The sequence below is a fragment of the Schistocerca nitens genome, chromosome 9 (genome assembly GCF_023898315.1).
Source record: "Schistocerca nitens isolate TAMUIC-IGC-003100 chromosome 9, iqSchNite1.1, whole genome shotgun sequence".
In the NCBI taxonomy this organism is placed as follows: Eukaryota; Metazoa; Arthropoda; class Insecta; order Orthoptera; family Acrididae; genus Schistocerca; species Schistocerca nitens.
In genome coordinates, this window is record NC_064622.1 from 348225663 (window position 1) to 348249747 (window position 24085).

The following is a 24085-nucleotide window of genomic DNA, read 5'->3' on the forward strand; positions in this document are numbered from 1 at the left end:
ACGCTCCTGTAGCGTTTTCGATGGGAAGCCACAACACAGCCCGTAACAGGCTGGCCGTGAGTTTCATCTCTGCTGCCATGAACTGCTGGCTTTGAAGCCAACGTTTTGGCACACTCAGCGACATGAAGACCAACGTAAAGTATTGGCGGAAAGTACAGGCGGCTGCCTTCTATGACGAGAATATGGGAAAGTTTGCACAACGCTGCGACAGATGTCTACGTCGGAACGGCAACTATGTGGAGGTAGCTGTAATGTGTGGCTAGAGCAGTTGAAAATAAAACATTTCTGATTTTCATAGTGGTTTCCATTTCGCGACCGATCGTAACTTACTTTCCGAATAGCGCTCTTGTCAAAACTGCAACCCCACAAGCATCTACATTATCCCTCTATAGGGTGTAACAAAAAGGTATGACGAAACTTTCAGGAAATAATCATCTTTGGGTTGAAGCTCTTTTAACAAAACATATGTTTTTGGAAGGGGTCCACCTTTAGCAAAACACAATTTTGTTTTTTATCCATACATGTTTCACTGCAATTGCAGCATTTTCAGTGGGCTTTTATTTTATGGCTGTCAGAGACAAAGAATGTTCTTCACTGTTTGTATACATGTAGATATTGAAATATTGGTTTTTAAATCGTGATTACAGATGTTTGAAGAAACATATGAAATTATGAATTCATACCTTTTTACCACATGGTGTGGTTTTTCTGATGTATTATGTTTCTACAGTGACTGTTCTGTTTCACAGTTTGTCATCTGCAACCACATACACCTTAAAGTAGACAAATTTTTGAAGCCAAAATTACGATTTAAAATTGTTATGATTATGCCTGAAATTAATTAATTCTGTGTGGAAGGTTGTGTGTATGTGTCTATTTACAGTATGTTTCACTTATGTTTTGTTTTTTCATCTTCTTCATTGTGAAGCACTGTACAGGGTGTCCCAGCTATCTTGTCCACCCAAAATATCTCTGGAACAATAACAGCTATTGGAAAACGACTTTCACGGGTATCAATGTAGGGCTGGGGCCCATGAATGTACATATTTGGAAACATTCTAAAACGAAGGCATATGTGTTTTTTAACACAAACTTATGTTTTTTTAAATGGACCTCCTATATTTTTTCTTCAGAAATCCATAGCATGACAAAGCAAATACACAATGGCGTTGATTACATCGCAATATTCCCATTACATCCCGAGATATTGAGACGCGAATTTAACGTTTGAAACACCCGACATGCGCTGCTAGCGCACGTCCTGAGGCTCAGGCGTGAACCCCATGCTGCCCGTAATCGCGCAGCAGACCGTATTATTCGTTTCGGACCTCTTGATAAGTATGGAAGTGTGATTACGCATGTCAATCACACCGCGATTACGGGCAGCATGGGGTTCACGCCTGAGCCTCAGGACGTGCGCTAGCAGAGCATGTCGGGTGTTTCAAGCGTCAACTTCGCGTCTTAATATCTCGGGATGTAATGGGAATATTGCGATGCAATCAACGCCATTGTGTATGTGCTTAGCCATGCTATGGATTGCTGAAGAAAAAATATAGGAGGTCCATTTAAAAAAACATAAGTTTGTGTTAAAAAACACATATGCTTTCGTTTTAGAATGTTTCCAAATATGTACATTCATGGGCCCCAGCCCTACATTGATACCGGTGAACGTCGTTTTCCAATAGCTGTTATTGTTCCAGAGATATTTTGGGTGGACAAGATAGCTGGGACACCCTGTATATTGAACTGTCATTGAAACAGTTGAAGGTGTTTCTGGTGGTTGTTCTGAATCTTTCAGAGGCGTCCTGTGCATTGTGCGTGTGTGTGTGTATGTGTGTGTGTGTGTATGAGAGAGAGAGACAGAGAGAGGGGGGGGGCGAGTGTGTAGGTTTGAGGATTTTATTTTTCATTATTATTATTATTATTTTATTTTACTTTTCTGTGTGTGTGTGTGAAAAGGGGGAGAGAGACAGAGAGAGAGAGAGAGAGAGTGAGAGAGAGACAGAGAGTGAGTGAGAGAGAGAGAGTGAGAGAGTATGTTTGAGGATTTTTCCTTTGTATGTGTGTGTGTGTGGGGGGGGGGGGGGGGGGGGAACGTTCCTCAGACATGTGTACCAATAATAAATCGTAAGGTTGTCGTGTCTGTCTGAGCTCGCTTCTCCAAAACTACTAGCAAGATTCTTGCAGGTGACTTCAGCATAGTTTAGGACACCATACAGGCTTTAGCTCGTCAAAATCGAATCCCGGAAAAATAGATATCGTGATTTAAAGTTTTACAAAAACCGCCTTGTCCGTCTGTCTGTTTGGACACGCTAACCTCCAAAAGTAATAGACGAATTTTCATGGTGTTTTCACAGGTAATTTGAGCATAACTTGGGGTACCGTATAGAGTTTATTTCATGAAAGTCGGATAACGAAAGAAAAGATATCGTAATTTAAAGTTTTATCGATACTAGTATTATAAATACGAAACTAACTCTGTCACATTTTCACGATTAACCTGCTGAACCGATTTCGACAAAATTTGATGTGGATGTAGCTTGAACCCTGAAGAAGATCACAGGCTGCTTTAGAAAGTGTGTAGTACAAGATGCTTATCGATCTGAAGAATATGACGCGATTTAGGAAAGAATACTTAGAGACAATGGGGTGGCACCGATCAGCGGATGGCAGCGATTAGTTTGTTAACGTCAATACATTCTGTCCTAGAGAAGTGTGGTGAGCGCTACATTCTACCCGGTTGAAGACTGCACTAACTACAATCGGCCACTAATCAAGTTTCGCATTGTTGTCGCAGTGAAGTACACAAGTGCTCTTCAAACAAATTCCTTCTTATTTCTTCAAGTCATTCAATCAACTTAAATAACGTTTGCACATGAATTTTTAATGAGTTAATTGTACAGATGTATTTGTGAAATTTTCAATATCATTTGAGATCAAGGTTTACGTTTTTAAATTATCTTGTTGTAATGTTAGATTGTGAAATTATGTAGTATACATGTTGGGTAGCACCGGTCAAGTGAGTGATCGTCACAACCCCTCACAGACTTAAAGATACTAATGCATTGACCTTTTATATCTGTGTTTCTTTTAACTATAGTAGATTGCAAGAAAGTGTATTCTCTTTATGATGCCCAGGACTTGGAAAAGGACTGCTAGCCGGCCGAAGTGGCCGTGCGGTTAAAGGCGCTGCAGTCTGGAACCGCAAGACCGCTACGGTCGCAGGTTCGAATCCTGCCTCGGGCATGGATGTTTGTGATGTCCTTAGGTTAGTTAGGTTTAACTAGTTCTAAGTTCTAGGGGACTAATGACCTCAGCAGTTGAGTCCCATAGTGCTCAGAGCCACTTGAACCACTTGAAAGGACTGCTGGCAGGGGAGAACGGACTGAGGAAAAGCTGCAACAGGCAATAGTATTTATCAATTAAGGGCGTTCCATAAGGGCATCGAGTAAATAATTCAACATTCCATTCAAAAAATTGCGTGACAGGAAATTTAACGAAATTTCAAGAGGTCAACTTTTTGGTCGAAAAGTAGTTTTTACTCAAGAGCAGAAGACAGCTTTGGCTGAACGAGTAAAGTTGATGGACAATACTTTTTGTGGACTAACTCCATATGCCGAGGCAAACAACGTGCATAACAATTTTTCCAAAATTTCCTGCTTAGCTGGCCTTATTATCATACTGTCTTACAGTCTTTAACCGACAGGACGCAAAATATTTTTTGATAATTTGGGAGCTGTGATGACAAAACCTGCTTTCACACTGGGTAGTATTTTTAACAGGGACGAGACAGGAGTGACAACTGTCCAAGAACCTGGAAAAGTGATTGGCACTAGAAGAAAAGAAGAGTTGGCTCTGTGGTTAGATGGGAGCGAGGGAAAATGGTAACAGTAATTTTTTGCATGAATGCAGGAGGGCACAATATTCTGCCTATGTTTACATTCCCCCGAAAAAGAACGTCCCTACATTTGCAAAAGGATGGCCCTCCATCTGTGCTTTATGATTGTTCCCGTAATGGTTGGTCAAATCAAGCTTTAGTCGTTACTCTGCTTAAGCACTTCATTCACCACTCAAAGGCTAGCGTAGACAATAAAGTGCTTTTGGTTCTGGACAATCATAGTACCCATGCCATCTTCCAGTCATATGATTTGCCTTATGATAACGGTATAATTATGCTCTGATCCCACCACAATCGTCTCTTCGGCTTCAGCCGCTCTACGTCTGATTGTATTCACCTTTGAAATCTGGCTTTCGACGTGAATGTGGTATCAGATCCACATGCCTACAGAAAACAATCCTGTATGATACTGCTGGAGCGTTTAACACTGCGTATTCCATATTAACCACTATTAGAAATGCTGTTCCTGGGTTCAAACAAACAGGTATTTTTCTTATGAAGCCAGAAACAGTCACAGATGAAGATTACTTACCAGCTGAAGCCATCTTGTAACATGATGAAATTCCAGGAATAGCCGTAAGTGAGTGACGAGCCAGTGAGCACATCACCTACGAGCAAAACGAAGTCGAGTGACTCGGCGCATTCAGGATCCTGTTTGGCAAGTAGGCCATCCAAATCACCTTCCAGTGGCCAAATGGCTCCAATGACACAGCCCAAAGAAATTCTTGATATCACTTCTCAATCAAAACGTAGATCTGTTTCAGAATTTGGAGAGCTAAGCCCAACACCATCTTCAGAAGGTCAAAACAAACCAAAGAAACCAGAGGAAAACACACAAAACAATCAAAAATTTTAATTGGAAGTTCTCAAAAGAAAAAAGAAACTGGAGTGCAAACTATTAAACACGAAATCCCCTAAGGAACGTAGGCCGAAATAGGCAAAACGAAAGAAATCAACGAAGACGATGAAAGCTTAGAAACGCAACCACAATTCAAAGTTTGGTTCCCAAGCAATAAAGATTAAGAAATGTGGTTCGTTTGCGGGGAATTTGAGCAAAATGGCAAAGAGTGGTACAGGTGTACAAGCAGTGGGCTTTGGAACCGTCCTCTTTGCAGTGGGGCTGATTCAGCTATAAACTATTTTACTATTTTTGTGGCATTTGATTGAAGAAGTAGCAGACCTAAGCTTTAGTTTTAATTTTAAAAAAAGACTCAAACTTTTATTTGTCTCTCTCAAATAAGCTAAACACGTTGGTAGCTGTTCAGTTAATTTCCTCGCAAGGCCTATTTTTTATATCATTCTTCTGGTTAAAATTATTTCAAGCTATATTATTTGTAAGAATTTTTAACACAATGGATAAAATATATGTATATAATAATTAAATTTCAAAATTATTAAAATACATGGGATAAATATTAGATTGTTATTGTTCCATGGGTAGGAGAATGCTGGTATTTTGTTTGGCAGATTCTGTGCTAATGGATTGACCACAGGCAGTAGAATATATTTATCTGTCGTTTCAAGAAAAATTTTAAATTTCAGATGGATAAATTCTGAGCCATTTGTTTCCTTGACTGATCGGTGCTTCCTCATTCTCCTATTCTTAGAAAAGCTATTTACTTTTTGACTTTCGATCATACACTCTAACATAAAAACAACAGCGCACTATAAAGAAACAATGTGAATGGGACGGAAAGCGATGAACATGTACGGACAAACAAATGGTTACAATTTCGAATGGGAAAGAGAGAAAGAGCAAGTCAATAACGTGTTGGTCTATCTCCGTTCCTTATGCAAGAAGTTATTCGGCTTGGAATTGATTGATAAACTTCTTGGACGTGTTCTGATGGATTTCGTGCCAAATTCTGTCCAAGTGGTGAGCTAGAGCATTAAAATCTCGAACTAGTTGGAGCGCCCTGCTCATAATGCTCAAACGCTCTTAATTTGGGGGAGAGATTTGGCAACCTTGCTGGCCAAGGCAGAGTTTGACAAGCACGACAAGCAGTAGAAACTTTTGCCATGTGCGGCTAGGCATTATGTTGCTGAAATGTAAGCCCAGGATGGCTTGCCATGAAGGGCAACAAAACGGGACATAGCAAGTCGTCGACGTACCACTGTGCGGATGACAACTGAAGAGGTCCTGATATGGAAAGAAATTGCGAGTCAGACCATCGCTGCTGGCTGCTGGACGGTATGGTAGGCGACAGTCAGGTCGGTATCCAGTCACTACACTGTCTGAGGCGTCTCGAGACACGTCCTCGCTGGTCATCAAGGCTCAGTTCAAAGCGAGGCTCATGCCCGAAGGAAATGCTACTCCAGTCAATGCCATTCCAGGCCGAAGACATGTCTGGAGACGCCGTGGACAGCGGTGGGATACCAACCTGACTGTTATCACTTCTGGTATCTCAATGTAGCTTTCTGCGACACACTAGACAATTCTTTCCCATTCCGCGAAAGCAGCAGCAGACATTGTTAATGATGTTTTTCAAAGAATTATTAAGTGGTTATCTGGAAATGGACTCTCCGTAAAGAGTCCAATACCGCAGAACCCCTTGATAATGTCTTTGGCACGATTAACTGTTGCTTTTTCTCTAATGGGATTAATTATAAAACTAGTATCGGCTGAAAGAAGTACCAATTTAGCTTGATCAATGTTAAGGTCATTCACTTAGATAAGGAATAGGAGTGGATCCAAACTTAATCCTGTGGGACTCCGTTCGTAATTTCTCCCCATTCATTAAAATTTTGCTCTTCTTCCAACGTTGTTTGAATAAGTCAGCACAACCTCTTACATTCTGCTTGCTAATATGAGTCAAACTTGTTGTTTGTAAAACCATCAATTCCTAAAATTTAAGATTTTCTGAGAGAGTAAAATGATGTAAGCAATCAAACGCCTTGGAAATATCACAGAAAACACTATCTGGCGATAATTTATTATTTAAGGTTTGTCATGTCTGATGACAATGTATAAATAGCATTTTCAGTCGGGCAATCCTTCTGGAATCAAAACTGTAATGTGATAAGTAAATTATTCCTACATAAATGTGAGACTACTCTAGAGTACATTAATTTTTAAAATATTTTGGGAAAAAAAGTCAGTGAGGAAATTTGACTATAATTATTCACGTGTTTCTAGTCACCTTTCTTATAAACAAATTGATCAATAATATACTTCTGTCTGGAAAAATTCCTTGTTCTAATGACGCATCACATATATCACTAAGAACAGTACTTACTAAGTTAGGACAACTCTTAAGAATCTGTCCGGAATACCAAAAACCATAAAACCTTTTGTTTTTGAGGATTTTAATAATTTTATTATTTTCAGTGAAGAATGTTGGTGCTGTTACTTATCAGGATGGTTATTAGCTTCGGTTTCATCTGAAAATTTCGGAACCAGAGAAAGAGTTTATGATCATGAGTTGAATCTTAGTCTAATGTTAACATTTATGGCTGACTAAAAGGCGTCAATCTTCTACCGATTTCTCACAGGCCAGTTTTAGAATCATCTTGAAATCGGAAGGAGATAGATTGAGGTACATATAGGCCCAGAGACACCGGCCTGCATTGTAACCATACCTACAAGAACTGGGCCCCAGAGAAAAAAAAATCCTTTCTCTCTGCTAATGTTGCACTGGTTCTCTTAACATTTCAAATTTGGATGCTCGTTTTTCTGTCCCATTTCGGGTTTTCAATACATTTTCTGATGGATACTAAAAGTAGGTTTCAAAACCTCGAAAGAGGATCAATTCTGAGAGCATTTTGTAATGCTATCGGTTCCGCAGTAAAACGGAACAACTTGGGGTCAGTTGCAATAACTTGCAATAATTCTTTTTGGGGACAAAGACAGCAAGGTTACTACAGAAGTCTTCTAATATCGAGAACCACCAGATAACAACTGAACAAAGTGTGATCAATGAAGTTTAACTTAAGCGGAGACACTTCAGTTAATCGTGCCAAAGACATTTTCCTTAAAACCGTAATAGAGATAGTATACTTTTTCCGCCTGTTACCTGAGTGGAGTCCCAAATGGACTATGTGCCTTTCGAGTTAAATGCAATGGACGATGCTACTCAAAGAATGAAGTGTTATCACTCCATGGGGTAAAATACCACTTTTCCGATGTTTTCAAAACTTCTTCAATATGATTTCAAATTTAACTCTCCTGTATGTCGGGCACTTTATGTAATTAGGTAAGTGATTAATGACTTCGGTTGTAGCACTGTGCACCAATACCTCAGAAAATGTCTCGTTTGGTACAAAGGAATGAATTAATGGCGTACTTCCACCTGTTTGTTTCTGTAATAGGGACCTCGTTGAACACCATTTTTACATTACTGGAGTTCTTCTTTGCCGGTTAGACTCTCAAAATAGAGTTCCTTGACTGTCTGTCTTCTAATTTACCCAGAACTGTTCTTACTACTTAATGTATATGCCATCTGTAGTACTTGATGTCTTCCCTCTTTAATCTAAGCTTCCTTGTGTCTTTCGTAACATTTCAGAATCATCTGTATGGAACTTAAAATCTCTGACTCAGAATTTTGAAGATTTATTTTGCAAGAACCTTTCTCGTTCATTCTAAAAAAAGTCTCCGTGTAATTTTAGTTTTCTAAAATATTTAATGAGTCGATCCTTTTCCTGGTAAGGTTATTTTATGCCTCTTAGCCTCTATGGTACTAACCACCAAACCCTTGGACGCTTTAGTTTGCGAAGAACGTACTGTTCAAGCCTCTGAGCTTCTCTTAACCTTGCCTTTCTTATAATTCTAAGAGATTCACTTGGCTATAGATACTCTAATACCGTGATAATGTTGTTGTGAGAGTTTAGCTTGCCAATAGGGGACTTCCTCGTATAGATGTCGTTCGCCCTATGAAATCATTAGCTATCGTGTTTCATGTAGTCTTGGCTTTACTTTCACCAGTTGCTAACTGAAAGATCCTCTCAAGATATTTGAAGCTGTAAAGTGTTTCAGTATTATCTCTTTCCAACACTTGTAATTATAAAAGTAGCTTTTCTCCGCATATAGCAGGATAATATATTCTCGGCTTTCAAAGTGTATCATCTTAGATAAAATTATTGAACGTTAGACAGCCAGCACCACCACTGTACTCATGAGTTAGAAAGTACCTGAACTAAGTTGATTACGAAGCACCAGAAGCTGTTTCTTGTGATTTAGTTCTCTTTAATTTGTGCACTCAAAACCTTTGGAGATTTTGCCTTATCGGCCGACATAATTTATCAACGATGGCGCACCTTCTTATGTGGAGACCTTAGCAGGTTGTATGTTGTTTATAGTGTATTTAAAACCGTGGCTGTACAGTGTGATTACATGGCGACATCACCAACTTTCAGGGACGATAGAGAAGAATAAATGTATCAGTCTGAGGAAGGAACCCTGGTCAGGAAACGACTGATCTAAAGTTACAAGCGACTTTTCTTCTTTTAATCTGACAGTGGGCCTCTTCTACTGCAGGATATTTGCTTTCCAATTATGGGAGGAAGTAGTATGGACCAAGAGAAAAAAGTCTTGTAAACAAGGGACAAGAAACGCATACCTTACGACAATAAACTGGTAGCCAAGATCGCAGGAATTCTTTTTATTCCATGATTAACGGGTCGGCGAAACTAAAGCCACCATCATCGGATGTTAGGACACATACAGGTTACAACATCAAGGCAAACCTGTATGTGTCCTAAGATCCGATGATGGTGGGTTTGGTTTCGCCGAAACCGGTAATCATGGAATAAAAAGAATTCCTGTGATCTTGGCTACCAGTTTATTGTTTTACAAGCATCTAGATCGCCCCCACATGAGCACAATGTGCTCCCTACAGCATACCTTAAGAGCTTAAGCACTTCTTCAGCAGAAGAGAAGGCTTTACAATAGCTATGATGAACGACTACTCATAGTTCTGGAGGTATTAATTCTAAAGCCCGTTTTACTGGACTTTTTTCTTGTTTCGGTGCACACTGCCTCCTGCCAAAACTGGAAAGCAAAGAGTCTGCGGTAGAAGAGGTCCACTGTCAGAGGTATCAGAATGAGTTTCGATTATAGTTTTCAACTCTATCGCTTCCGGACCTGGAATCATTACCTCAGATGGATACATTTACCCCTCTCCATCATCACTGAAAGTACGTAATGTCACGGAATCGCCCTGTTTGCAGCAGGCCACTCAATAAGTTTTAAAGACATAATCTTCTACCTCTGTTTGTACTGGAATTGATTAAGCCTTTTGTTACCTTCAATAACAGTTAATTCTGTATTAATTCTGAAGGTGGCAGGGGTAAAATACAGGGAGCGAAAGGCTATTTACAATTTGTACAGAAACCAGATGGCAGTTATAAGAGTCGAGGGCATGAAAGGGAAGCAGTGGTTGGGAAGGGAGTGAGACAGGGTTGTAACCTCTCCCAGATGTTATTCAGTCTGTATATTGAGCAAGCAGTAATGGAAACAAAAGAAAAATTCGGAGTAGGTATTAAAATCTATGAAGAAGAAATAAAAACTTTGAGGTTCGCCGATGACATTGTAATTCTGTCAGAGACAGCAAAGGACCTGGAAGAGCAGCTGAACGGAATGGATAGTGTCTTGAAAGGAGGATATGAGATGAACATCAACAAAATCAAAACGAGGATAATGGAATGTAGTCGAGTTGCCTCGGGTGATGCTGAGTGAATTAGATTAGGAAATGAGACACTTAAAGTAATAAAGCAGTTTTGCTATTTGGGAAGCAAAATAACTGATGATGGTCGAAGTAGAGAGGATATAAAATGTAGACTGGCAATGGCAAGGAAAACGTTTCTGAAGAAGAGAAATTTGTTAACATCGAGCATAGATTTAAGTGTCAGGAAGTAGTTTCTAAAAGTATTTGTATGGAGTGTAGTCATGTATGGAAGTGATAAATAGTTTGGACAAGAAGAGAATAGAAGCTTTCGAAATGTGGTGCTACAGAAGAATGCTGAAGATTAGATGGGTAGATCACATAACTAATGAGGAGGTATTGAACAGGATTGGGGAGAAGACGAGTTTGTGGCACAACTTGTCTAGAAGAAGGGATCGGTTGGTATGACATATTCTGAGGCATCAAGGGAGCACCAATTTAGTATTGGAGGGCAGCGTGGGGGGTAGAAATCGTAGAAGGAGACCAAGAGATGAGTACACTAAGCAGATTCAGAAGGATGTAGGTTGCAGTAGGTACTGGGAGATGAAGAAGCTTGCACAGGATAGAGCAGCATGGAGAGCTGCATCAAACTAGTCTCAGGACTGAAGACCACAAGAACAACAACAACGTGTATTAAGTGGGATGTCGTTTATAAATATGACAAACAATAATGCACGTTGGATTGAACCTTGTTGTGCGCAGCACAAGGTTCTGACTTATTTTTATTTAAGCTTGGCATGGGCCAATTATTAGCTGTCTCATTAATTCCAGGTAATGATACTTTAGTAAGAAAATGCAGTGATATCCTCGATCAAATATCCTGAATTAGTCACCGGAAACAAATCTTTTTTACATGCATTGAAGTTCTTTGGTGAGGAAGGTTAAGATATAACACCCCTTTGACGACGAAATCATTAGAGATGGAATACAATCTCAGACTAGAGAAGGATGGCGAAGGAAAGCAACCCCATTCTTTCCAGGGGAACCATCCCAACATTCGCTTCATGCTTAGGTGGAAACTAAACCTGCACGGCATGACGGGATTTGAACATTGCTCCTCTCGTATGCGAGTCCGGTGCATTCACCATGGCGCCATCTCTCTCCGTCAGCACTTTTTCAGCAGGGACTAGTGTCTCTTTTTGTAAATTTAAGTAATCGCACCGATGCATTTCAGCCTATGCGGAACATGATGCGACCACTATACGTAGGCGGGCCCAGTAAAGGCACGAAGTTAGCGACTGCCTCTGTGCAGTGACAACCAAGGGGTGCTGCAAGCAGCGGAGTGAGGCGGGTGTGCCGGCGGTACTCACTGGGGTTCTCGTTGACCTCCTCCTCGCGCTCCCAGGCGCACACGGCAGCCACCAGCAGGGCGGCGGCCAGCAGTCCGTACATCGGCTTCATGGCTCTGCAACACACACACAACTGCTTAGCGTCACACTAGAGGATTCAGGCACTGAGCCGCGTGTACGGAAACAGAGGCATCATTTCAGTTCCAGGCCCGCTATCTTACGATACCGCTTCAGTTCTCACACTGCAACACATTACTTGATACTATAACAGGGCACTGCTATTGAAACACTTACACTACTGGCCATTAAAATTGCTACACAAAGAAGAAATGCAGATGCAGACAAATATATTATACGAGAACTGACATCTGATTACATTTGCACGCAATTTGGGTGCATAGATCCTGAGAAATCAGTACCTACATCAACCACATCTGGCCGTAATAACGGCCTTGATACGCCTGGGCATTGAGTCAAACAGACCTTGGATGGCGCGTACCAGTACAGCTGCCCATGCAGCTTCAACACAATACCACAGTTCGTCACGAGTAGTGCCTGGCGTATTGTGACGAGCCAGTTGCTCGGCCACCATTGACCAGACGTTTCCAATTGTTGAGAGATCTCGAGAATGTGCTGGTCAGGGCAACAGTCGAACATTTTCTGTATCCAGAAAGGCCCGTACAGGACCTGCAACATGCGGTCGTGCATTATCCTGCTGAAATGTAGGGTTTTGCAGGGATCGAATGAAGGGTAAAGCCACGGGTCGTAACACATCTGAAATGTAGCGTCCACTGTTCAAAGTGCCGTCAATGCGAACAAGAGGTGACCGACACGTGTAACCAATGGCACCCCATACCATCACGCCGGGTTATACGCCAGTATGGCGATGACGAATACACGCTTTCAATGTGCGTTCATCCCGATGTCGCCAAACACGGATGCGACCATCATGATGCTGTAAACAGAACCTGGATTCATCCGAAAAAAAATGACGTTTTGCCGTTCGTGCATCCAGGTTCGTCGTTGAGTACACCATAGCAGGCGCTCCTGTCTGTGATGCAGCGTCAAGGGTAACTGCAACCATCGTCTCCGAGCTGATAGTCCATGCTGCTGCAAACGTCGTCGAACTGTTCGTGCAGATGGTTGTTGTCTTGCAAACGTCCTCATCTGTTGACTCAGGGATCGAGACGTGGCTGCACGATCCGTTACAGCCATGCGGATAAGATGCCTGTCATCTCGACTGCTAGTGATACGAGGCCGCTGGGACCCAGCACGGCGTTCCGTATTATCCTCCTGAACCCACCGATTCCATATTCTGCTAACAGTCATTGGATCTCGACCAACGTGAGCAGCAATATCGCGATACGATAAACTGCAATCGCGATAGGCTACAATCCGACCTTTATCAAAGTCGGAAACGTGATGGTACGAATTTCTCCTCCTTACACGAGGCATCGCAACAACGTTTCACCAGGCAATGCCGGTCAACTACTGTTTGTGTATGAGAAATCGGTTGGAAACTTTCCTCATGTCAGCACAGTGTAGGTGTCGCCACCGGCGCCAAGCTTGTGTGAATGCTCTGAAAAGCTAATCATTTGCATATCACAGCATCTTCTTCCTGTTGGTTAAATTTCAAGTCTGTAATACGTCATCGTAGTGTAGCAATTTTAATCGCCAGTAATGTCTGAGGACATCGAAAAATTTCAAAGAAGGGCAGTTCGTTTTGTATTATCGCCAAATAGGGGAGAGAGTGGCACGAAAATATAACACGAAAATTGGGGTCGCAACCATTAAAGCAAAGAAGTTTTTTTTATATATTTGAGTGGTGTATGTTCTGTCGGAGATGTTCTCACGTTTATTACTATTATTATTTTCAGCCATAATGGCTATGTTTGTGCACCGTGGCTGTTCAGATGGTTCAAATGGCTCTGAGCACTATGGGACTCAACTGCTGTGGTCAGAAGTCCCCTAGAACTTAGAACTACTTAAACCTAACTAACCTAAGGACAGCACACAACACCCAGCCATCACGAGGCAGAGAAAATCCCTGACCCCGCCGGGAATCGAACCCGGGAACCCGGGCGTGGGAAGCGAGAACGCTACCGCACGACCACGAGATGCGGGCCCGTGGCTGTGTGGGATAATTATTTATTTCAAGTTTCTGCTACCAGTCACTTTTTATTTTATGATTAATCCAACAAGACGCGGCATCCTCTCATTGGAGTATCAATATTCGTCGCTACCTAAACGACAAACATCGGCATCGTTGAATTGAGCGTACTGGTGAAGATGAGGCTCTGTTTCCTTTGTCCCACAGATCGCCTGACCTAAGAGCTTATGACTGTTTTGTTTGGCAGAGGAGGGGAAGGGTTGTACGATAAGCACGGTGTTTACGTATCCCCACTGCCAAAACACTGGAATAGATCAGAGAAAGTAACAGGATGTACAGCATAAGGTATGGAAGCAACAAGACTATTCGTTCGACGTGTGTCGTGTGACTCATAGAACATTTGTAGAGTGCACAATGTAAACTTGATGAGTTTACGGTTCTATTCCTTCATCAATCAGATTTGTATATGTAATATTTTGTATAATATACAGCTTCGAAAACGAATGAATCATTTATAGTAGCCCTGTACTACACTAATACGAACGTTAGTGGCTTGTGACTTACAAATTCAATGTACTTGTTCAAATCGAGCACCACCAGCATTGCAGCATTTGTCAGAGGCTCTACTGCGACTGGTATACGAGTCATTTCACTTCTTCATGTTTCGCCATCATATTGTAGCTACTTTTCGATGGTAGACTGCTACTGTTAGGATTCTCTACAGGCTTCACTCCGGCGTCGCTCGATGAAGAGAATATATTGGAATCTCGGTCGCTTCTCTTCGTCCTACACAGCGTTCTGGTGATGGACGCTGTAGTGTCGCTGCTACTTTAGAGATGCATTATCCTTTCGGAAGTAAAGTTCCCTACTCGCAATGAGCGCTCAAATGGGAACCAGTAGGTGACGTAGCGTGACCATACACATGGCACACTACGAGTAGGTGTCCCGAAATCGTTATCTATCAAAATATGCTTGGTGTGGGCTGGGGACGGGGTGAGAAACACGGTCGTTCTATTGTTAGCGCCACATCCTCATTCGGTCCAATTCGCCGCCCATCGCCAACGGCTGCGGGGCTTGAGGCCGACTCTCGTGACATCATTCCCAGCAGCCAGCCCGCTGGCCCATCGCCGGTGTGTGTCGACACAGAGCGGCAGCCAAGGCCGCTCGCTCGGCGCGGGCAGCTTCGGCAAGTTCCCTTTCGCGTGACGCACTCCTTAATGCCGTCTGCAAAAGACCGTGCATTCAAGCGTTGAGCGAGCCGAGTTGCTGACGTCATAGCGTATAAGAAGCACGCTGGCGAATCTTTCGCCGGCCGGAATGGCCGAGCGGTTCTAGGTGCTACAGTCTGGAACCGTGCGACCGCTACGGTCGCAGGTTCGAATCCTGCCTCGGGCATGGATGTGTGTGATGTCCTTAGGTTAGGTTTAAGTAGTTCTAAGTTCTAGGGGACTGACGAACTCAGAAGTTAAGTCCCATAGTGCTCAGAGCCAGAGCGGATCTTTCCGAAAGTGAAGAGCAATATCTAGCATGACAGATGTTCTAGATGTGTGCATTGACCAATGAGATGGAAGAACGCCACCTGTCACATGACGACATCTCTTCAGTGCAGAATCACGAGACGCCGTATTAGTACTCCGTTGAAACCCAGAGGCATATATGCGCGTCAGCAAATTGAGGATTTCTCGAAAACCCGTCGTTAATTTTATGAATTGTTGTAATAAAATGAGGGGAAACGTCACATTGGTGACTAAAGAATTATTGTACACTGAAGAGCCAAAGAAACTGGTACACCTACCTATTATCGTGTAGGACCCCCGCGGGTTAAACGACATGACAAGGACTCGACTAATGTCTGAAGTAATGTTGGAGGGAACTGATACCATCAATCCTGCAGAGCTGTCGGTAAATCCGTAAGAGTATGAGGGGGTGGAGATCTCTTCTGAACAGCACGTTGCAAGGCATCCCAGATATGTTCAATAATGTTCATGTCTGGGGAGTTTGGTAGCCAGCAAAAGTTTTTAAACTCAGAAGAATGTTCCTGGACCCATTCTGTAGTAATTCCGGACGTGTGGGGTGTCGCACTGTCCTGCTGTAATTATCCAAGTCCGTCGGAATGCACAACGGACACGGATGGATGCAGGTGATCAGACACGATGCTTACGTACGTGTCACCTGCCAGAATCATATCTATACATATCAGGGGTCCCATATCACAGCAACTGCACACGCCCCACACCATTACAGACCCTCCACCAACTTGAACAATCCCCTGCTAACATGCAGGGTCCATGGATTCATGAGGTTATCTGCATACACGTACACGCCTATCCGCTCTACACAATTTGAAACGAGACTCGTCCGACGAGGCAACATGTTTCCAGTTATCAACAGTCCAGTGTCGGTGTTGACGGGTCCATGACGGGCCCAGGCGAAGGGTAAAGCTTTGTGTCGTACAGTCATCAAGGGTACACGAGTGGGCCTTCGGCTCCGAAAGCCCATATCGGTGATGTTTCGTTGAATGGTTTGCACGTTGGCACTTGTTGATGGCCCAGCACTGATATCTCCAGCAATTTGCGGAAGGGTTGCACTTCTGTCAAGTTGAAGGATTCTATTCAGTCGTCGTTGGTCCCGTTTTCGCAGGATCCTTTTCCGGCCGCAGCGATGTAAGGCTCTGGAGATTTGATGTTTTATCGGATTATTGATATTCACGGTACACTCGTGAAATGATCGTATGAGAAAATCCCCACTTCATCGCTACCTCTGAGATTTTTCCACCTCGCATATTCACTTAAATCTTGATAAGTTGTCATTGTAGCAGCAGTAAGCGATCCAACAACTGCTCCAGACACTTGTCCTATATAGGCGTTGACCTCAGCGCCGTATTCTGCCTGTTTACAATGAATACGCATGTCTATATCAGTTTCTTTGGCGCTTCAGTGTAGCTTGCGTATTATGAAAGTATGCCGTTTCAAGGCAATGACACTGTGAGGATCCATAAGAAATGCAATGTCCTTAGTACAATTTGTTATAATTAAATGTTAATTAACAACATATTTACGGTTAAAGCTTTCAGGAGACGTTAACATGCGAAGTACGGTCGATGACACTCATGGTCGGCATAGTAAATGAATTGCAAGGTATTGGGTGACATGTTGCTGGTTTGTGTCCCACTGGATCCAAAGGTTTTTTTTACTAGCCTTCGTGTTTGCTAATCGTTTCTAATAGTTTCTTATTAGTTTAATAAAAGTGTATTCTACGAGGGTAATCCCAAAAGTAAGGTTATTTTTTTATAAGCACATAGGTCTGTTTATTTCTAGAATGGTTTACACCAGTTTACAGCTTCAACATTTAGCTATTTTTCGACATAATCACCATTTCTGTCGATGCATTTTTGTAGACGCAGTGGCAGTTTTTGTATGTCCATGTCATACCAGCTCGCCGCCATGCTGTTCAGAAAGTTATGAACCTCTTCCTTCATCTCATCGTCGGAGCTGAATCGCTGGGACCACAAATAACGCTGAGAGGTACTGTGAGACTCTGAAAAAACTCAAACGGGCAGTTCAGAACCGGAGAAGAGGAATGTTGGGCAAGGGCGTACACATTCCCTATGACAACGCTCGCCCACACATCACTCGGCAAACCGTTGCTCTCCTGCAACAGTTTCAGTGGAACATAATCACCCACCCACTCTATAGTCCTGACTTGGCACCCAGCGACTATCACCTGTTCCCTAGGTTAAAAGAACATTTGGCCGGAAAGCGATTCAGCTCCTACGACGAGGTGAAAGAAGAGGTTCATAACTTTCTGAACAGCATGGTGGCGAGCTGGTATGACATGGGCATACATGGTGATTAAGTCGAAAAGTAGCTAAATGCTCAAGCTGTAAACTGATGTAAACCATTGTCGAAATAAACAGGTCTATGTACTTATAAAAAATAGGAGACCTTACTTTTGGGATTATCCTCGTATAATATTCGATGTTATGTAAATATAAGTGCGCTCTCTTTGAGGAATGGATTTATTCGATTTGCTTGATCTACAAGACAGCTTGCAGTATTTCAAGGTATTGGTTCTTTCGTGTTTAAAGTTTTTCATTTTATACGTTGTAAAGATTTTGCTTCTGAACAGGAACAGTGATCGAGTAAGAATGACCTTAGAATGTCAGTAAAAAGTGAGAATGATGAAATAAATTTTTATCTGGTGGAGAACTAAATTTGTATTGCACTATTTGTATTGGAACTTTCAGTAAGTCGATGTCCTTATTGTCTGGATATAGTACGTTCCTTTTTTGGTTATAATATGTCCATGGATATTATAGTTTTTATTTATGTATACTTCAGACAGAACAACATGACTATCATATTGACAAGGGAGACGCGTGCGCTTTAACAGAGCTAACATAGGAATTTTACGCCCCTACATTTAGTAAACTGTGCGATGTGTGAGCCAGATACAGCCAACTGCCGCTGGAGTACGCTGCTATCGGTTGTACCACGTATCGTACGCACAAGTCGCATCGTTTCTGACGAGGGAAGCTCTCCATCGCACGCCACTCAGATTTATTAGTAAGAGAACCCAGTGGATAGCCCATCAAAAACTGAATACAGATCAAGCATGACAACAGGAAGGAGGTGTACTGGAGTGAAAAAGGAGCAAAATAGATACGGTAAAAAGGTCCAAGAACAAGAAGTGCAATATAGAGGAACCGAGCAGAGAAATGGTGTTGTGGTTAAGTGGTTACGACCTGTAATGACAGTTGATTGTGCGCAACTACTCTATTAGCAGCCGAAAGAAAGTTGCTTTCGAATGGGAACCGCAATGTTTGATGACAAGGCGACAAATCAACCGAATCCTCCACCGGAAAACATGTCTGGTGTGTCATACACGGCATTAGTACGTGTATCACACGACAGGAATCTCTTATCGACGCGCCTAATTTGTACGACTGGTAAGTGAGTGAGATATGCCTTCTTGCCCGGTATAGATGTTCGTATGAACTTGAATGTGATCATTCCCAAGGAAATGATGAAAACATAATAGTTTCTCACATAAGCTACAGCCTTGTACGCAACAGTTTCACAATCACACAGATTCTCTGTGCTCTGTCAAAACATGTGTTTTTAACGTTTTTGAAGTTGCGTTCCGTTTTGGAAGTCAGACTTCTGTGTTGTATCTCACCTGCTCTCACTATTCATCACACTTACATGCGACGGTAACGTATTCTTACCACATGTCTCATATTCTGCAGGGTGGTCTATTGATCGTGACCTGACTAAATATCTCACGAAATAAACGTCAAACGAAAAAACTACAAAGAACGAAACTTGTCTAACTTGAAGGGGAAAACCAGATGGCGCTATGGTTGGTCCGCTAGATGGCGCTGCCATAGGTCAAACGGATATCAACTGCGTTATTTTAAATAGGAACCCCCATTTTTATTACATATTCGTGTAGTACCTAAAGAAATATGAATGTTTTAGTTGGCCCACTTTTTTCGCTTTGTGATAGATGGCGCTGTAATAGTCACAAACACATGGCTCATAATTTTAGACAAACAGTTAGTAACAGGTAGGTTTTTTAAATTAAAACACAGAACGTAGGTACGTTTGAACTTTTTATTTCGGTTGTTCCAATGTGATACATGTACCTTTGTGAACTTATCATTTCTGAGAACGCATGCTGTTACAGCGTGATTACCTGTAAACACCACATTAATGCAATAAATGCTCAAAATTATGTCCGTCAACCTCAATGCATTTGGCAATACGTGTAACGACATTCCTCTCAACAGCGAGTAGTTCGCCTTCCGTAATGTTCGCACATGCATTGACAATGCGCTGACGCATGTTGTCAAGCGTTGTCGGTGGATCACGATAGCAAATATCCTTCAACTTTCCCCACAGAAAGAAATCCGAGGTCGTCACATGCGTGACGGGGCCATGGTGCTTCGACGATCAATCCACCTGTCATGAAATATGCTATTCAATACAGCTTCAACCGCATGCGAGCTATGTGCCGGACATCCATCATGTTGGAAGTACATCGCCATTCTGTCATGCAGCAAAACATCTTGTAGTAACATCGGTAGAACATTACGTAGGAAATCAGCATACATTGCACCATTTAGATTGCTATCGATAAAATGGGGACCAATTATCCTTCCTCCCATATTGCTGCACCATACATTAACCCACCAAGGTCGCTGATGTTCCACTTGTCGCAGCCATCGTGGATTTTCCGTTGCCCAATAGTGCATATTACGTCGGTTTACGTTACCGCTGTTGGTGAATGACGATTCGTTACTAAATAGAACGCTTGCAAAAAAATCTGTCATCGTCCCGTAATTTCTCTTGTGCCCAGGGGCAGAACTGTACTCGACGTTCAAAGTCGGCGCCATGCAATTCCTGATGCATAGAAATATGGTACGGGTGCAATCGATGTTAATGTAGCATTCTCAACACCGACGTTTTTGAGATTCCCGATTCTCGCGCAGTTTGTCTGCTACTGATGTGCGGATTAGCCGCGAGAGCAGCTAAAACACTTACTTGGGCATCATCATTTGTTGCAGGCCGTGGTTGACGTTTCACAGGTGGCTGAACACTTCCTGTTTCCTTAAATAACGCAGCTATCCGGCGAACGGTCCGGACACTTGGATGATGTCGTCCAGGATACCGAGCAGCATACATAGCACACGCCCGTTGGGCATTTCGATCACAATAGCCATACATCAACACAATATCGACCTTTTCGGCAATTGGTAAACGGTCCATTTTAACACGGGTAATATATCACGAAGCAAATACGGTCCGCACTGGTGGAATGTTACATGATACCAGGTACTTACGTTTGTGGCTATTACAACGCCATCTATCACAAAGCGAAAAAAGTGGCCCAACTAAAACATTCATATTTCTTTACGTACTACACGAATAATGTAATAAAAATGGGGGCTCCTATTCTTAAAAAAACGCAGTTGATATCCGTTTGACCTATGGCAGCGCCATCTAGCGGGCCAACCATAGCGTCATCTGGTTTCCCCCTTCAAGCTAGACGAGTTTCGTTCTTCGTACTTTTTTCGTTTGGTGCTTATTTCGTGAGATATTTGGCCCGGTCACTATCAATGGACCACCCTGTATAACCAGCGTGTAGTATGACAACTGCTAAGACTACAGAGAGAGAACGAACATGTCAATGACCAGACGGCCAGTTCATAAAGGTGTGAAAGAAGAAGGCTCGAGGGTGTTTTGAACAAGGCTTGTCCTCTTAGCGGGCCAACATTATGACCACTTACACAGGACGCCGTTGCTGTTTCAGCTTGCTCTTTATTGCATTTCTTTTACTTGGACCGTTCACTGTTTCTATTTTGCTTTTATTCACAGTTCAGCACACCTTCTCCCTGTTTTCATGCTTCATCTGTGTTCAGTTTTTGACGGGCTATCCTATAGAGCCATCTTACCACTAAATCTGGGAGGGCTGTGATGGAAAGTTTCCCTTGTGAGTGTCTAGTAGCACGTTGAACTAGGCTCGTTCAACGTTGTCGTTCGAAAGCACGGTCCGTGTGTCGACGGATTTACCTCTCACCAGACTGCGCTTGCGTTCCTTCGGCGAGGAGAGAAATTCAATTGAAAGACTACCAGGTCGTCATATCAACGTGCTGCACTCACAGTGAAAGGAAGACCAGGGTTTAACGTCACCTCCACAATGTGATCATTAGAAATGGAACACGAGCTCGGATAAGCCAGTATGAGAAAGGAAACAGGTCTTTCCATTTCAGAGAAACCACTCCGACCTCTATCTTAAACAAATTAGTGAAACGATGGAAAACCTAAATCATGATTTCAACCCTACTCTTACTGAATGTGAATCCAGGTTGCTAATCACTGCGCCAGCTACTTATTGGAATGATTCCTGCAGCTTCGACCACAGCGTCTTAAATTTGGTTATTCACATACAAACATCCGCTCGTAATCTCGTGTTATGTCTGGACAATGCGATAAGCGCAAGAAGGCTCACTACCCTAGCCTTCTTGGGCATGATTTATTGACCCCGCCCAGATTTTCTGTATGTGAAGGCTCATCTTAGCATTTATTGTAGGGATTTTGATACAGCTTTCACTAGTCGAGAGAGCGATCCATGAGGAAGGTCTCTGTATTATGAGAGTGTGTTGAAAAATAATGCCTCCAAATTTGTATGTGAAAATTTTTAAAGTTTTCTAAATAAAACAAATGTTATTCACATTCTGTATCTTTATTCCTCACTTCTACATACCCATTTCTCAAAATAGTCAACCTGGCGACGAACACAATTCTCCCAACTAGAGATCAGTTTGATGATACCGTTGCTGTTCAATGTTTGACTCTGTTGACGGAGCCCCAACCTCACCTCTGCTTGCAGTTCTTCATCACCATCAAAGTGAAGTCCTCGAGGGTGTCCTTTATGTTTTTGGGAACAGATCCAAATCGGATGGTGCCAAGTCGAGACAGCATGGAGGATGACCAACGACGGCGAATCCAAGGGGTCGGCGTCGGATCGTTGCAGATGTCGCAGCGCTCGTGTGTGGTCTGGCTCTATCATGCTGAACGAGAAGGTGCTCAATATGTAGACGAACTCTTCGAACACTACACTGTTTCTCACTCACCGACGTAGTTACGTTACATAGCGCCATGTTACACGCTACAATTCGGAGCCCTATAGCGGCAGGGGGTTCGAACTTGTGTCAGCGAAGCACGAAAATCGACCGAGTAATATCCATGTATTTAATATCTCAACCGATATTGAGAACAAAACGAAAAATTCGGAGACAATACTTTTCAGAACGCCCTAGTAATTTTTTACTGTCACTCCAGACAAGTAGGCCGTTCGTAGACATCCGTGCGGAGCCAGACGGTCTGTATACACGTATTAATATCGTTTCTAGAGTGGCGGCGAGCATTAGTAGTTTCTGCTGAGTTTAAGCTACATCTACGCAGCAACAAGGGACCGTGCATCCAACGAAGGAGAACACTTTTTGCTGGCGTGAGAAACTCCTATTCGCTCTTGATTAGCGTACGAAGTGATTACTGGTTATTTAAATTTACTCAGAACGTTTCTGCAAAAATAATATCATCTGTTCTCCAAAGTTTTCCACTCAAGTTCCATGAGTATCTATATTACACAGTCTAATAAGCATAAATTGTCATAATTGTCAGGAGATCAAAACGTATTACGAAATGATATAGACGAGGTATCAGCGTGGAGAGAAAAGTGACAATCCTTAACAATAAAAAGTGTGATGTCTTCCATATAGGTACTAAAAAGTTCTGCTAAGTTTCGCTGACGTGATACATCACACAAATTTAAAAGTAACTAATTCAACTAAATATCTGGGGATACGGCTTAAATTGCAACCATCACACAGAAAACGTTATGGGTGAACCAAAGACTGCTTTTTACTGGCAGAATACTTAGAAGAAGCAACAATTATCACTCTTCTGAAGTATTGCTGTGCGGTGCCTGATCCTTGTCAGACAGGACTGACGAAGAACGAAATATTCACTCTGCAGCGCAGTGTGAGTTGATATGAAACTACCTGGCAGATTAAAAAACTGTGTACCGGAACGAGACTCGAACTCGGGACCTTTGCCGTTAATGTGCAAGCGCTCTATCATTCTTTTTTTTGAGGGGGTGGGGGGAATCTTACCTTCCCGGCGCCCAAAGGGTGGGGTGGGGGAAAAGTAGGCAGGAGGCCCAACCCGAAGCTTGGCCACCCGCTCCCTCCGCCCAGGAACCAAGAAAAGAGTAGGGAACGTGGAGTAATGGCACAAAGAACATCAATGATTTATCTATTTATTTCCTTTTTTGTAAAATGTTATGAATACCGCCGAGAATACCAGAGAACTGGCGTCGCGAAGAGGAGGGAGCGGCAATTTGCCAGATTCGGTGAGACTGCCGACGCATAGTTTTGCGGAGAAGAACATTTCGATGGACGGAGAACAACCGGTTCTGAGAGTGGAAAAGATGTAGATCAACTCTTCATTGCAGTAACACCCCAACACGGGGGGAGGGGGGGTTAATAAACGTACTAGGAAGGAAATTGGAAAAAACATTTGGACAACCGCACAATGGCGTTCATTAAGGAATGCCGAATATC

The 24085-nt window shown here is 42.6% G+C and overlaps 1 protein-coding gene across 1 annotated transcript in view; it reads right to left on the reverse strand.

Moving 5' to 3' along the window:
• LOC126203154 (U-scoloptoxin(16)-Er12a-like) overlaps positions 1-24085 on the reverse strand; it is a 100312-nt gene that overhangs the window by 22579 nt on the left and 53648 nt on the right. The window contains exon 2 of the mRNA XM_049937396.1: positions 11868-11962. Within this exon, the coding sequence (XP_049793353.1) occupies positions 11868-11958 (91 nt within the window). The 5' untranslated portion in view covers positions 11959-11962. The remainder of the gene's footprint in view (positions 1-11867; positions 11963-24085) is intronic.